Below are 16,500 nucleotides of genomic sequence, written 5' to 3'. Positions count from 1 at the left end.
TACTTTTTCTATGCCCCTTCATACTTAAGAAAACGTGTCCTATTTTCAAAGAAAATGCATAATGTGCTGCCTACATTTAGGGGCATCACTCTTTCAATCCTTAATATAACTAGCTAATGCTAAAAGTTATTATGTTTTTTAATTGACTAAATTTGTGTAAATAGACCAAATACAGTCTCAAGTAAATAAAAATTTCATTGTGATTTAATTAAACTGAGAAGTTTAAGTTTTCTTCCCAAAATGTCAAATGTCATTTACAAGGAATGTTGACGTTTGACGTTTACAGACATGGGCGTAGAAGAATGTCTTATATCTTTGTTGGGTCAGGAAATTTTTAGACATCCCTCGTAGGAATTCGTATACTGGAGAAATTTCAATTTCGTAAGCAATTATTAAACGTTTGGTTTCAGATCCGGAGGGTGGACTTAGCCCACGCGCATCTCACACACACACACAAACATGTGTAAACACGTATTTTGATTTTGTCTCGTGTGGGGTGTGTATAGGATGGGTTGAATTTGCGACAGGAATTAATGACTTATTGTTTACTAGTTATGAGTTAACTTTGATATAATAGGTAAAAGTGGAATGGAAGTAAAATTGTTTTCATCTTAAACTAATAATGAACGCTGTCAATTAATTATTAGGTTATTATGATTTGAAGGATTGTTATATAAAAATAATATTTTTTGATATTTACTTGATATTTACTTACTGAGAGAAACTTTTATCTCATACTGTACTGTAAAGTCGTCTTTACAGTACTAATTTGAGTCCGGAAAATGACACTTTACAGTATCTTTATACTTTACAGTACTATTAAATTCTCTCAATCCCATTTGAAATAATTAGGAATAAAAAATCAATTAACATCGATAACTTTTATTCTAATTTTTGTAATGGTGCAAATACTTTGACCAGAAATATTTATTGTAGGAATTACTGGATCTACTTCTTCATTTTCAATAATGCTGGAAGATGTTTGGTTTTGGTTTAACACTTGTACAAAAGCTTCACCCACTTGTATCAATCTTGCTATTTTCTTTTTGCTCTCGAAGCATCCTTCCACATATTTTTGAACCACGGATGAACTCTTCTATCCACCATGCCGTTTTAAAACATTAAATATCAACCCCAGGGTTGACCAACAGTGTTTACGAAGTACTTCTGAAGCAATGTCCGTTGTACTTTTCTGGATGCTGAAGATTGAGGAAATCAGCAATTTTTTTAGGTGCCCCGCCAACTGTGTTTATTCCAGCTTTTTGATCTACGCATTTTCCATATCTGTAGCCTACCAAAAGTGCTTTTAGTGAAAGGTATTTACTCAAATTTTTATATTTTCTGAGCACATTCAAATATTGCACCATCATAATCATCATCATCATCATCATCATTATTCAGCGTTATCTCGTCCACTGCTGGACATAGGCCTCCTTCAAATGCTTCCAGTTTTCTCTGCTCTGAGCGGTTGCTACTCAATTTGTCCGTATTTTTTCAATATCGTTAGTCCATCTCGTAGGGGGTCTTCCTGGATTTTGTCTGTCTGTTCTCGGTCTCCAATCTAGAATTCTTTTTGTCCATCGGTTATCTTGTATCCTTGCAACATGTCCTGCCCACCGCCATTTTTGTCTCAGTATTTGGTCTATGATATCTTTAACTCCAGATCGTCTGCACAATTTGTCATTCATTTTCCATTTTACTCTGTGTAATTTGCAATTTAAGTATTGATCTGTCAGGACTGGGAGGACGCATTGGTTAAAGGCTTTTCTCTTAAGGCCGATTGGTACATCTCCTTTGAACACATCTCGCAATTTACCAAACGAAGCCCATCCTAGTGTCGTTCTTCGAGACAGTTCCGTTATACTTTTTATCTCATGTCCCAGATATATATATATAACTCTCCACCATCTGAATATCTTTATTGTCCACATTTAGTGGCTGGCTAGCAACCAAATTAGTCATCATCTCGGTTTTATTGAAGTTTATTTTTAGACCAACTCTCCTTGTTGCCATTTGCAAATCTTGTATCATGTTTTTTGCCTCGCCCAATTCATCAGTTATGAGGACAATGTCATCTGCAAACCTTATGCATGTTCCATAACAGTAATAAATAGTTTCGATGACATAGTATCGCCTTGCCTAACGCCTCTTTCCATCTTAAGTTTCTCAGTCCTGTTATTTACTGTAAAAACTCGTCGAACATGTGTTTTTGTGTGAGAACCAGTATCCTCTACATCGTCTAGTTTCAAATTTTAAATGTCTTATCTTCGAGAGCCTCCGGTAATCTCAATTAATGCGATAACTTTCACCAGTTAATAGTCTTTGTCTAGGGCGTCCCTCATAAATATTTCAACTTCTTCTATTGTTAGCATCCGACTGGTTTGGATGGTAGTCTACACTTTTTTTTCAAAAGCTATTAACTCAGAATAACGGGAAATGTTGACATTTTTATTTACCATAATCATTTATTTAACCATCTAGTATTTAGACCATAATGCAATTTTATTTGAATTTGCAGCCATTCTTTCGAAAAATATTTGTCCGCCTTTTGTTCACAAGATTATCCTAGTGACATTTCATATTTTAATATAATGAAATTAATCGATTAGATATGCGTGACTCGGCTCCTTCGTCGCCTCTCGTACCGTAATAAATCACTTCCTGGACTTATAAATAACTATTCCCGATTTCTTCTTTGATTAAGAGAAAAAGTGACATCTCTACATGGAAAAATAATTGATAAATAGTAAGAAAACGCTTCGGGAGAGTGTTAAGAATGTGCAAAAAATTCAAATCTATAACTCAATAACGAAAATTTCCGTAACATAATTCCGGTTATAATTCCGGTTAATATTTGAACTACCCACGTACATCCATGCGAAAATTTCTGTTATTTGAAATTTTTAGATATGTTTCACATTAAAATCAGTTTCTATATTTCCAAACTTTTCACTTACCTCGTTGAAACGTTTGATCAAAGTCGAAACAGATGATCTTTTCACTGATGTATTACCTGGAAGGCTTTCGGCAGATGTTCCTGTAGCTCCCCCCAAGTCCAAGGTCACCTGACGAAGGTAGTCGATAGGTGGGACCTGAAATAGATTATAAACAAACATAAAAATTACTTATTCAATATTACTGGTTACGTATACCAGCACAGGCTCAGAATATTTCGAATCGGAAGACCTTCTATGGATCAGTTATGAGTCTAAATCTCTAAATTATTCAGTACGGACTAAAGAAAACTCATTGTGCCGTTCGGCTATTGGATATTCTATACGGTAATTGAACACAAAAGGGTTTTGTAGATTTGCAAACTAATTTACAATATTTCATCGAATAATGTACGTTGTTATAGTCTAGTTTTGAGCCGGATTGTGTGTAGTTTAATTGGAGTGCAAGCTGAACAGTCGGTCCACCGACAAAACGAGATAAATTGTCTTTGTTATACGATACACAACGATTACCATGAATATACGAAATAACAAACAAAATGTTCGAGAGAAACCGCTTATAATAGTCTTTGAAACAAAAGTTGTGTCAGAAAGACACAGGTAATGAGTTTTAATCGTTTAAATAGTTGAGACTTAACGCTAGTTACGTACGAAATAACAACTAACGACATATAATGAATGTGATCACTCTGTGGAAACAAGAAGCTTCAATACTTGATTGGCGCAGTCAGTAGGATACGCACGGGATTCGGATGTGAACAATTTCGCATTATATCGAAAATGAAATAGGAGTTTCTAAACCTTTAGTGCGTATTACGAACTTATCAACGCTCGAGCTAGTGGCAACAGGAGCAGGGAATCATGGAAAAGCACCAGGAGAGTTGACGAACAATCTGTTATTGCCTATTCCTTTTTATAAGGATTTTGGTGAAGATAGTTAAATACTGTATGAGCGATATTCATGAAATAATTAACATAATTTCAAATACAGAAATTAGTAACGAAAATAATACCAACACTAAACGGAATACTGATAAACAACCCACCAATTCCTTAAAAATAATAAATTCAACTTTAAATATGCCTTAGATGAACTGGGATAATTTAAAATCTAGAATTATGGTATCAGTAACACGTTAAATAAATTTCTTAGGAGTGAAGATGCAAATATTTCAATCAGTCCAAGAAAAACTTATAGATAAAGCAGAAATATTAGAAGGTAGAGTTAACAGAGTGGCCTAGATTCAAAGAAGCCTTAATAAAATGTTTCGCTGATCGTAGAAATGTTGATTGTTTAGTCCAAGACCATTTAAAAACGAAATAAATTTTTGTAAGTCGAATTCTAATCCTAACGTAACTTCTTGGAAGATCGTTCGCAATCGGATCTTCCATCTGCGTGGGATATCGGACCTTCTAAAGCTAAAGTCTTGCTCTGTGTCTAGTGGAGTTATGAAAGTTCAGTGTAATTCAAAATCGTTGGGGATGTATGTATCGTCAAATTGCTATTTAATCAGATCTATATTCTGGCGTTGGGAAAAGTTTGAATCCATAGGAGATGTTGTAAATGCAGAGCGACAATATTTAGCATCTAAGCAGAAAGAATGATTTTACCAAGGTCTCAAAGAGCTTTCTGAACGTTGGGAGGAAATCAAAGAATATTCGGCTCTTCATGGCTACCGACATTATTCTACAACGAATGTATAAATATGGTTATTATTCATCAGGAAAAATCAATAGTGGACTATACTTTATACAAAAAAAAACACACTTTGAACAGATTCTAATATTTTAAGTTTGACGCAGGTTATTCTATAGTACCTATAGTTTTAATTTAAAGTATAATGTTTGTTGAATATTATTAAGAAATCTTAAATTAATTTTGTTTGTCATCCTCGTAGTCTTCGGCCACCGACGTTATCTTACAGCCTTCTTGTCGCTCAAGAGCAGTAATATCTCCTCCTGGATTAACCAGCAAAATTAAGGTGTTGCTACCTAATTTGGACGAAGGTCAGCATACAACGTGAATTTTATAGCAGCTCCTGTTTGAGTATGGTAATTATAAGGTTGATTCAAGGTCATGAGGGTCTTCTCATTAGATTCCCTTACTGCTACAAGCACCCATTATGCCAATGATCAATGCAACCTCAAAAAAATCTTTCAATAAAGTGCAAAATCATCTTTATTCTCTATTTGTCCCATAAACCACGCCGCTTCATGTATTATAAAATTTAGATTGGACAGAGACAGGAAGAAAATATATTTTATGATCAGATTCAGAATCTGAAACAGAAGAGTGATATTTGTCTGGTATGTGGTGAAGCTTACACAGATTCAAACAAAGAAGATTGGGTAGAGTGTGTCATTTGTAGGATGTGGGCACATGTGGGATGTGTTACTAGAGACACTATATCTTTCATTTGTTTTAATTGTAGTTCAGATGAAGACTCAATGTAATTATAATGAAACCAACCAAATGTTGATTCTGTTGTGAGTGCAATACTTGGATGGATAGATCTCAAAAAAAGATAATTACGCAGCATATCTTAAATATCATCATAATCATCATCAAGCTTTTCAATCCTTTTGGATTATAGCAATTGCTTATAGCGCTTTAAGATCCTTTTTTGAGGGGGATTACTCCTCGTTTTCTATTTTTTTTTCTTTATATCATTTATCTTCGGTTCCGGCATTCTGCCCTCCAGTTCTCTATATAAAATCCTCCTCTATTTCTTTCTCGGCCTGCCTTTTCTCCTTGGCCTCGGGATCCATTGTGCTATGATTGGACCTGTTATAGTTCTCATTATCTTTCTCTAGGTTCTTTCAAGTTCTTCTTCTTCCCTTTTATTGATTACTCTTGTTTCCATCGCATACGTGATTACTAGTCTTATTAGTGTATTTGTATTGTACATTTTTTAGATCATGTTCTGTTTTTTTTATAACTTTTTGTTTCTTCCATAGCCTTTTTGTATCCTTTTCTTTATCCTGTCTCTGGTTGTTTGTCCCAACGTTATTCCTAGATAGATCGATACTGTTTAAAAACTGTATTTGTTAGTTTTCAGTTGGTTTGCACTCTCTTTTTTCTGCATTTATTTCCAGTCCGTAATTTCTTGCTTCTTCTTGATCGCTTTTATTAATTCCCTCTATTCCTTTGCTATGATAGTTACATCATCTGCAAATGGCTACTATCTGTATTGCGCCTGTGAGATTGGGTCTTCCTGTTTGACGCCTTCATTTGTGTGTATCTTTTCTGATGTTGTGCCTTGGAATCTTACTTTAATGTCATTCTCATTTAATATTATTTCTATCAATTTTCTTGGAATTCTTTGTCTTTGTGGCTCTTCTATTATTTTGTATCTTTTTATTGAACCTAAAGCACTTCTAAAGTGAATAAAAACTACATGTATTTCTCTTTCAGATTCCACTGTCTTTTCTATTATTTGGTCTGGAGTGTGGATTGCGTCGATAGTTGATCTTCCTGGTCTAAAGCCGTTTCGATAATCTCCTATTTCTTTCTTTACTAGTTCTGTCAATCTTTTGCTTATTAAATTTGTCAAGATTTTGTAGGCGATATTTATCGCGTTCATGGCTCTATAATTCTCACATATCTCTTTTTTTCCTTTCACAAATATTGGTGTGATTATGCCTGTGTTCCACACGCCTGGGATTTTGTTTTGTTTCCATATCATCTTATTTCGTCTTGCACGTCATTTTTTTACATTTTACCTCGTCCTCTTCTTCCTCTGATAACGTTATTTCTTTCTTATCTTTTATTTTTTCTTTCTCGTTTAGTCTTTCTCTATAATATTTTCTCCTTATAATTCCTATCTCTTGTGGGCGATGTTCTATTCCAACATCTTGTATTTTCATTATTCTTTTTTCTTTTATAAATTGCATTTTGCTCTATTTCTATTCCTTCCATATTCGTCCCTACTTTGTTCATCGTTTTTGTACTCGCTCTGTTTTTTTCTGTTCTCTTGACTCCTCACATTCTTAGTCATAGTATTGTTTATCTTTCTTTTTTCCTTTCTCCCTGTTTAGTGTCACTTCTGTAGTTCTTGAGATATTGTTTTTTATTTCTTTACACGTTTCATTAACCTCTTTTTTGTCTATTGAGTTATTTTCGGTGATCTTCATATATTTTTCTTGATATTTTATCCTAGTCTCTTCTATTTTTAGTTTTTTATTATAGGTATTGTTATTTTTTTTTGTCGTTACTACTACGCCCCGGTAAACGTTACAACTTGCACCAAGCACGAGGTAAATTGTAAGACCGCTCTTCTTCTAGAAAATAATTGATTGTAAAATAGTGACCGATAGTTTATGGTATTATTTTTTCTTGATTTGGTAGAGGAAGAGTTACAGCATCCATCCATCTTTATTTGGTAGCGATTGAATCAATGGGTCTCAAGATATATTAGTTTTCGTTTCCCTACACACACATCATCTGGACCTTTAATCATGAATTTATGTGAATGTTTTTAATTTCTTCGGTTTGATAGTCATCTCCTTTTATTTAATTTTATGTCGATTTTCCAATTTCCACAATTTCCAGCAACTTAAAGTTCATCATCAACACTTTTATGAACTATTAATACGAGATATGAACCTTTAATATTTTAGTGAATAGTGAAGTGGTGTATAGAATTGATATCATTACTAAATTCGATATCTAATAGAAATGTATATATTATAACATGGTCGGGAAATGATTAGAACCAATATTGCACATTGCTTTCCTCAAATAAATCAATTTTATACCCTCCAATTAATATTTATCGTATATTCCACGAATTTTGGAACCTTTTCAAGTGAATAATGATACTTCGGAGCCCTATAGAGTCTATTTCCATCAAAGGAAAATTTATTTAATCCAATTCTGATGTGTTCTGGCAAAACTTGGCGCTCTCTTGTGATCGAAGGTTTATTGATTTCGATTATTATTTAACTTGGCTTCATATAAACTCTCCCATCTTGGAGAATGTGTTATCTTAGGAAACTGGGGGTAATTTAATTTGTGTAACGTTTACTTTGTTCTGGTATTGCCATTTCCAACTAAAGACAATATCGCATTGAAAATTCTCCGTTCAGCAAAAATTACATTCAATTCTTTATAATTTTTTTTTAATTATATAAATGGTGCTTAAAAAAAATTATAACAGTGTCTATTACAAATTGTGAGAGTATTTTAATGTTTAAATGCCCAAGTGGAAGGCTGGTGGCACTATTTTGTGTGCTTGAGTCACACACGTCTTTGTTTGGCTAGGACCGCTTTACCAATGCACGAATATTTAACTTTCTGCTCGAAAACGCTCAAAAGATGCGTAATTTCCATAGAAAAAAATAAGTCAAGTCAACATGAAGACGAAAGAGTTTACAAACATCACAATAAACCATACAATATTCCATATGGACTACCTGCTGGTCCGAAACGAATCTCCGTTGGATGCAGAAGATCCAACATCAGGTCGTTGGTCTGTTAATGTTTGGTGTGGAATTCAAAGCGGGTAGTTGAGGTAAAAAGCTATTTAAACTTATTAGAAAACGAATTGTGAGTAAGAACATACAGAGAAGCAGATGCGGACAACGACAATTTTTCAGTAACCGCACTTAATAGTAAACAAGAAAAGAAAAATCAAAGGATCGGATGAAGAAGAAACCTACAGGTAGGAAAGCTCATAGATTATAGAACAACAAAGAAAAAATACGAAGAAGATCTGGAAAGACCACTAGCAGAACAACAGAGCTATAATATTAATGAAGAATGGAAACATTTAGAGAAAACCATAAAGAAGGGGGCGAGTAAAATAATGAAGCAGAGTAGAGAAAACGAGCCAAACAGGAAATGTTACAGGCCGGCACAAATAATAATAAAAAAACTGTATGAAGAGCAAAGAAACGCTAAGAAATGGAGAGAAGAATTAAACGCATTGAAGAAAGTTTTCCAAACAAAAAATAAGAGAGGAGAAATGATAAAAGATGAGACCGAAATGATATAAAGATGGGAAAAGCATTTCAACGAAACATTAAACGCAGAAAACAAAGGAGGAAATACTAGAAATGATTCAGGGGCTAAAAAAGAGGAAGAAATAGAGCCAGAATTGATCAAGTATGCTGGAACTGCACTAAAGACGATAATATATCATTTAATAAGCAGTATATAGAAACAAGAGACAATACCAGAAACGTGGAAAATGACAATACACAAGAAAGGAAAAGGAATGATTGAAGAAGCAACTACTAGGTATATACAACCTACAAAATTTTGACTAAGGCCATAGTTAAAAGTTTGAGAGTATATGGAGAAAATGAAGTCTCAGATCACATATTAACTCTGAGGCAAACACATGTATGTATGAATAGGATCTGCCAATTTATTTGGATTTCCAAAAAGTTTACGATACTGTGAACAGAAACCATTTGTACGATCTTAGTATTCCAAAAAAGTCTTACGAAAATGGCACTCGAACATATAAAAACGAAGCTAGAGGCAAATCAAAGAATATCAACATGTTACCTGATTAACACAGGACTAAAACAGGGAGATTCTTTATCAGTACGTTGTTCAATAGAGTATTAGAATGGATAGAACGTGAAATCGGTTTGAACAGAACGGGGCTTAAGAAAACCTGCAGAGCCTTCATAAAAATGGCAGTCGATGAAGATAAATCGTTGTTCATGATGATGACAACACCACAAAAGAAAAGAGCAATGAAAAGTTTGTCAATACAACTGAACGAAATGAGCTTGGAATGAGTTCAAAGTTATTTGCATTTTAGGGTGGTTATCAAGGACGACGTCGACAAGGAAGAAAATCTGGAAGCAAGGATGGCGAGGGAAGTGAACAATTGGGAGCGCTGAACGAGATAATAAGTAAGGCGAAATTACATCTATACAAAACAATAATAAAACTGCTACGGAAGCGAAACGTGGATTCTTAACAACACAGAGAAAGATAGATATATGAGAAAAAAATACTTAGAAGGATACTATGCGGTAAAAAGAAGGGATATGTATAGCTGAGGAGAACAAATAATGGAATAAGGAATATATTTGGAGACCCAGAACTTGGCAAAATAATAAGATACAAAAATATAGAGTAGATTAGTCATGGAGACATGTTGGTTGCCAGGCACATTATTTCATATGTGTTCGGCATTTTTTAACTCGAATTTACCCTGAAAGGTGGATGGGACGTGGAAGTTTATTTAGTTGGTCACCCATATATCCAGACCTAATTTGTTTAGATTTTTATTAGTGGGGTCGAATGAAAGGTTTCGTTCACACCAATAGACCCACGACAAGATATGATATGATATGAATACGACAGACAATACGAAGTATTATAATGCAAAAATTGAAACTGCTGTTCTATACACTACTCGGCGACATTTTAAACATCCAGAACGCCTTTGCTTACGTAGTTAGTTATTTGTCCTCATTGTAAGTGATATTAGTTTTACATTTAGATATTACCATCTAGCGGTTATTATGAGAACTGTTTATATTACTGAAGGTAGTCCAATGTTAGAACTTTCGATTCAAAATAAATTCCGTTTGGGTGAATTTTCGCCGTTTCAACATTTATTAAGATATCTTGGAACAGAAAAAAGATATCGACGCCATTTTAATGTTTGTTTCTAAAAGATTTACTCCAACTTTTATGCTCCTATTTAAACTTGACAAGAGAAATCACATTATCTGAAATATATGGAATAACGCCCTCTAGCATACACAAGCTCTTTCATCTTGTTCATAAAAATCGGCTTCTTCAATTTTATATTTACAAATACGCCCTAAAGTGGTGGATCTAAAATTCTGAAATAATTTCCACGTGTTTCTCGGGGTTTTTTTATTATAATTATTTTCCCCGAAGCCATGACCCTTTTTTCAGATATGGCCGACAGCCGTTGTAAACTGCCCATCGATACACAAGGATTTTTTATAATTGTATCAAAAAATTGTTAAATAACGGATATAATTCCGTATTCCAAAATTTTCATTCTTCATAGTAGTTGTTACAAAATTTACATATAATGTTGATTTAAATACGATACATAGATATTTTCACTTCATTTTAACGTCGAAATCTGATTGTTTTGTGATGAATGTTTGGTATTGTTATTTCCCATACAATTATATGAAATGTTACTGATGTCTGGCCAACTTAAATGTTAAATATACTTCATCAAACTTCATGAAAATAACAAACCCAAATTCTGTTTATGTTGGTTGGTATATTTCGATTAAAAACCGTTATTTCAATATTGAGTATATATATTAATCAAAAACCAGATCGATATTGACATGTTTGTATATTTTCAACAAGCATTTGATTCAATCAATAAGAAAAATATGAGGAAGACTCTCAGAGACCAAAAAATAGAAACGAAACTTAACGACTGAATAAAATGACTATAAAAGAATCAAAAGCTAGTGTGCTGATGAACAAAGAAAAAACTGAAGATTTCCCAATGAAGGAGGTCCAAATAATAACAAACACACGCGACATAGTCCTAATTACAAAAAGATTAGCAACTAATAAAGCATACCAAGTAAATAAAAAGATGTTAAACATATCGAAACAATGATAACGATTCTAATGGATAGCGCAGATGGAAATGACGAAAAGAGAAGCGGAAAAAAAGGTAATAAAAAATATTAGGACCAATCAATATTGATGAAAATAAACATAGACTACGTGTGAATTATGAGGAGCTTGGAAGTTAAGACATAGAGCATTTGTGTTGAGCAGGCGAAGACACAATAGATTCCAAAACGCTAGATTGGGATCCAGGAGGGAAAATAAAAGAAATGGGGAGATCGAAGTGGTTACAAGAAGTAGATGGGGACCTGAGTAGAATGGGAATCAAGTGATGGAAATAAAAGACTATTGGAATAGAATAGAGAGATAATGAGGATTGATGCACCCCATAGAAAAGATCTAGAAAGTATTAAGCGACTCACCCTCACAAGGGATGTACAGATAGTGATTCAACATATCTTAATAGCCATTGAATTAAAATAAAAAAAAACAAATCAAACCTGAATTTGTTCTAAAAACAAATATAATTGATTGAGAAAATTGTTTCAAATTAACAGTAAAAGCCTTATTTGTAATATATTGATAATTTAATGGAAGACTATGTTAAAGCAACTGAAAAATAAATTGAACAATCATAAACTGAAGTAAAACCAAGCCAAAAGATATTACGATACTTAAAAACAAATGAAACTGATTAATAAACTGAAATAACAATTTGAACTTCCTCAATTTTTCACTTCTTAGACCTTTTTATATGTTTTTTTGATAAATTGTCTCAATTTTAGGTCTCTTTCAATATGAAATTAGTGTCAAAATACAAGTAAAAAATTTACGTTTCGTCCTATTCTGATATTTATCAAAATATGACTTGAATAATCAAAGCCCCCCCGAGAATGTATGTTAAAATATGTTTCTTAGTAATGTCAAATATTGTACATTTCACAAAATTTGACTCGAATTTATCCAGACCAATGAATAAACCACACAACTAACTTACTACTATATTAATAAACATCAATCATTACTTTTGATTTTTACATAAAAAATATTCAAAAATAGCTTTCTCTGTTTTATTATTTTTTGATAAACTTTGAAAGAAATGCTCTATAAATACAATTTTCATCGTATTGATGACCTTTTAATCTAATTTCTAAATACTGACATGTTTGTCCTATGTAAACAGCGTCTCAATCTTTTGTTATTTGGTATTTTGTATTCTAGTTTAGTGAAATATTTCGATAAGTAAATTAATCAAATTAATTTAAAACATTTAAATTTATTACAGAATAATCAAAATTATCAACTAAATAAGTGAAAACAACTGGATTGGATAACAAAGCCTTTAATTTGAATGTTTATCAATTGATTAAGCAGAAATTAACTGAAAACCACTGAAATAATGAAATAATAGTAATTAACCATATGAAAGCCCAATGAAATCAAAACGAGAATTATAACTTAAATGAATTGAAAATGATTAAATTATACTGTGACATGTAAAAATGTTTACACTCAAAAAGCGCAACTTCTTGATTTTGCGTAACATCAAGACCATATTTAGAGCTGCGATTGAAGTGGAATTGTGATCTATACAGATCTGGGTTTATTCTATCGCTTTAACTGTTTCTGCAATGTCAATCATGTATGTGGATAGAAGAGAGACATGAAGGCAACTCATAAATCACTTAGTGTCGAAATTGGTACTATCTATACTTTCTCCTTAGCCAAATGCGGCCGTTTTTACTCGATTTCTTCTCTTAGACGTTCATTTTTCATGATAGTTAATAAAATTATCTCACGCGTATTCCATAAAGCCGACGCCATGACCTTGCTTGCAGATGGAACAATCTTTGCCTTCTTTGAAGTCGGTTCTCCCTTTTCAGTTCATTGTTTTGATTGTTCTTTTGTTTCGAGTGTGAAGTGATGGACCCACATTCCCTCCCTGGTTATAAAATAGCTTTATTTCTGTTGAACACTCGATGAAAAAATCTTCACGACGCTGTAATTTGAGCAAACGCGGCACCCATCTAGCGCACAACTTTCTCATGTCCAAATTTTCAGTTGATGTTCGAAGTACTGCACTTTTTGGAATGTCTACTATGTCTGCCAGCTCGCCCACTTTCAGTCGACGATCATCCAGTATCACTTAGTGAATTTTCCTCAACCTTTCTGGAGTCGTCACCTCCTTTGGTCGATCACTGCGATGCTGATCATTGCAGGTCGTACGTCCTTGTTTGAACTCTGCTATCCAATATTTTATTGCTGACAACGAAGAAGCAGTTTCATCCAGAGTAGATTCAAGTTCAGCTTTTATATTGGTTCGGTTAAGGCTGGTATTTTTCACGCAACTACCGTCATCTCAGCTTCTTGGATCATCTTCATATCTTCAGCAGACTTTCGTAGGTTTTCTGAAATGTCTATGTGAATAAACTAAAACAATACTCCAATAAAAGGAGAACATTCGTCAAGAAATGGGAAACAAACTTGGGACATGTTTTGAGGACTTGGGGACACCAAGTTTGAAGATTAACAGTAGCGAAATGACGACCACTAAGAAGATATCGTTTTCAAATATTCCACTATATCATTTCTAATAATAAATTGTTTGATTACAATGTTTTTTTCAATTTTTAATTGCAAAAAAATTTGGTCTACATGATATGATGAAGTAATTATCAATTTCAGTCACTCGTAGAGATTGAAAACTAATTGAATACCTGATAAAAAAGCTGATATTCAGTATCGGCCAGGCGAAGGGCAACCTCTTCAGGGAAGTGGAGCAACTCCCGCAACTCCTCCAGCTCTGCGCAGTAACTTGTCTGCGCTGCGAGAGGAATCCCTTTCTCCAGCTCTATAACAAATCAAACAAAATTTTATTGAGGCTACACTGATAATTAAAGTGTTTATATATTTATTTATTCTTTTTTCATAGATATGTGAACAAAAGCCATACAGGATGTCCTAAAAGTACATTTCTCTTCAGTGAAAAATCAGAGTCATTGTCATTATCAGTGACAGATTATTTGATAATTAATTTGAGTTCAGTTGAAGTATAAATATACTTAATGTCTTCGCAGTTAATTGAGAATAGAAAGAGCTACCATTATTGCCAAATTGGAAGATGGCTGATCTATCAGACTGGCAACTCATAATGCGAGTACCGCAGTCAGAGTGAAGAAGTTGATAACTTGGAAAATATTGCAACAGGCGTCAATGAACAGAAGTGTACTTGGTTAAATCAAAGATATGATTTTATAAATAAAGTGCCTCAAATTTGACCACATATATAATTAATGAAATAAGGTCAACTCTGAATAAGATTCTACGTACGTAGAGGGTTTGTAGTTCTTCAGATACTCTACTGTTTTAAAAAATAAAGAGTTGATGTGGAAGTTCAATCTCGATGTTTCCATTTAATTTGGACAAGTAAAGTTGACAATATTGTTTAAAAACAGTGCTCTTAGGTTTCTATTATAGTGCTAGCACCTATGTTAATTGGTTACGAGTTTATTTTTTTCCAAATAAGATAAACGGTAAATTGTTAAGTTAAATAACGAAAATATCGATTTGCTGAAAAGCGCCAAATCAAATCATTGAGATAGAGAATGCAAGAAACCGGCGTCGTGAACTCAAATTTTATTATTCAGACTGAGTATAACAAAACAAAAATTAATTTTGGCTTTCTTGGTATAAAAAAGTCCGTAAGCGATTATGCAGAAACTATGTGTCCACAGGAAACTTGAATAAGGTATAAAACGGCACTACTTTCAGCGTTTGTGACCTTCAGGAACAAAAGGAGCAGAAAAATAACCCAGACTGTGAAATTGAGTAAGGTGACTCGAGAACTTTTTGCTGTAGTACAACGTCGTACTTTTTCAATTAAACTCAAAATAGGTTGGCTCAAAAATGCCATGCCATGGTCCAACACGCTCTTTCTGTTTTGTTTTCAACTTAAAACCCGCCTGTGCGCGTTGCTGACACATTTTTTGGGTAGTAAATTCACAAATAATAGTAATAATAGTTGAAGAAGAAGTGAAAAATATTTCGGACTTTGAGAAAATGGAGTGCGAAGAATCCTCAAGTGATAGTGATGAGGAAGATCATGTTAGTGAAGTAGGTGAAGCTACGTCTAGTGCAGAAGAAGTGGCTCCAGATTTATTGTTAGACAACTCTAACAAAACACGATTTGTTGCGAAAAATGTTAGGGTATACATAAAAGATGTACCTCGAATTTCACGTCGTTCTCTAGAGAATATATTGAGTGAAAAACCAAGTTTCGGCGAAACGGAAAAGGAAAAACTATATTAAAAGTTTTTTATGAACGACATTATGAGTGTTATCGTCATGCACACTAACGAAGAGCCAATCTTACGAGTTAAACTCAATGCTTTTCGATTATATTGTTCCGGGAGCAAATGTTGTTATAGACTAGATGCTGTCACTTTTTCGAAGACGATGCCCGTTCAAAATCATGAAATAGAAGCCAGGCAAATACGAAATTCTCATTAGAATGTTGGCAGATTGTGAGAAATGATATGTATGCTGGAAAATCTGAAGACACTACACCTGCATCAAGAGGTCCAACAGCAATTGTGAAGAGATTAGTAGAGCCACTTAAAAATACAGGATACAACTTGACCACTGACAGGTTTTATACATCTGTCAAATTAGCTAAAGACTTGTACCAAAATTTTGGCACTACGCTTGTAGGCACCAAGCAGACAAACGAAAAGGAATCTCGAAGGAGTTCAAATTAACAAAAAAAAAAGAGAACTACATTCAAATCTTTTTGCGTTTACTGATTTATAAATCAACTGAGGCAGGAGTCGATACGGTGGACCAGATGGTCAGAACAAACTCTACAAAACGACCAAAAAGAAGATGGTCCATGTCTGTATTTTTCACTCTAATTGATATTACGGCATTCAATGCCTACACCTTGTTTATTGAAAGCATACCAGCTTGGAATAGCAACAAAACAAATCAGAGGCTGATCTTACAAGA

At 33.7% G+C, this 16,500-nt stretch overlaps 1 protein-coding gene across 3 annotated transcripts in view; it reads right to left on the bottom strand.

Annotated features, from left to right (window-relative positions):
* LOC130449129 (1-phosphatidylinositol 4,5-bisphosphate phosphodiesterase epsilon-1-like) overlaps window positions 1-16,500 on the bottom strand; it is a 337,095-nt gene that overhangs the window by 136,077 nt on the left and 184,518 nt on the right. For all 3 annotated transcript variants that reach the window (XM_056786816.1, XM_056786818.1, XM_056786817.1), the window contains 2 exons: window positions 14,214-14,347; window positions 2,958-3,092 (listed from right to left, as the gene is read on the bottom strand). In XM_056786816.1, coding sequence (XP_056642794.1) covers window positions 2,958-3,092; window positions 14,214-14,347 — 269 coding nt within the window. The remainder of the gene's footprint in view (window positions 1-2,957; window positions 3,093-14,213; window positions 14,348-16,500) is intronic.

Source organism: Diorhabda sublineata, chromosome 9 (genome assembly GCF_026230105.1).
Source record: "Diorhabda sublineata isolate icDioSubl1.1 chromosome 9, icDioSubl1.1, whole genome shotgun sequence".
Classification (NCBI taxonomy): Eukaryota; Metazoa; Arthropoda; class Insecta; order Coleoptera; family Chrysomelidae; genus Diorhabda; species Diorhabda sublineata.
Note: the sequence above shows the minus strand (reverse complement) of the source record. Positions and strands in the feature narration are given on the sequence as shown.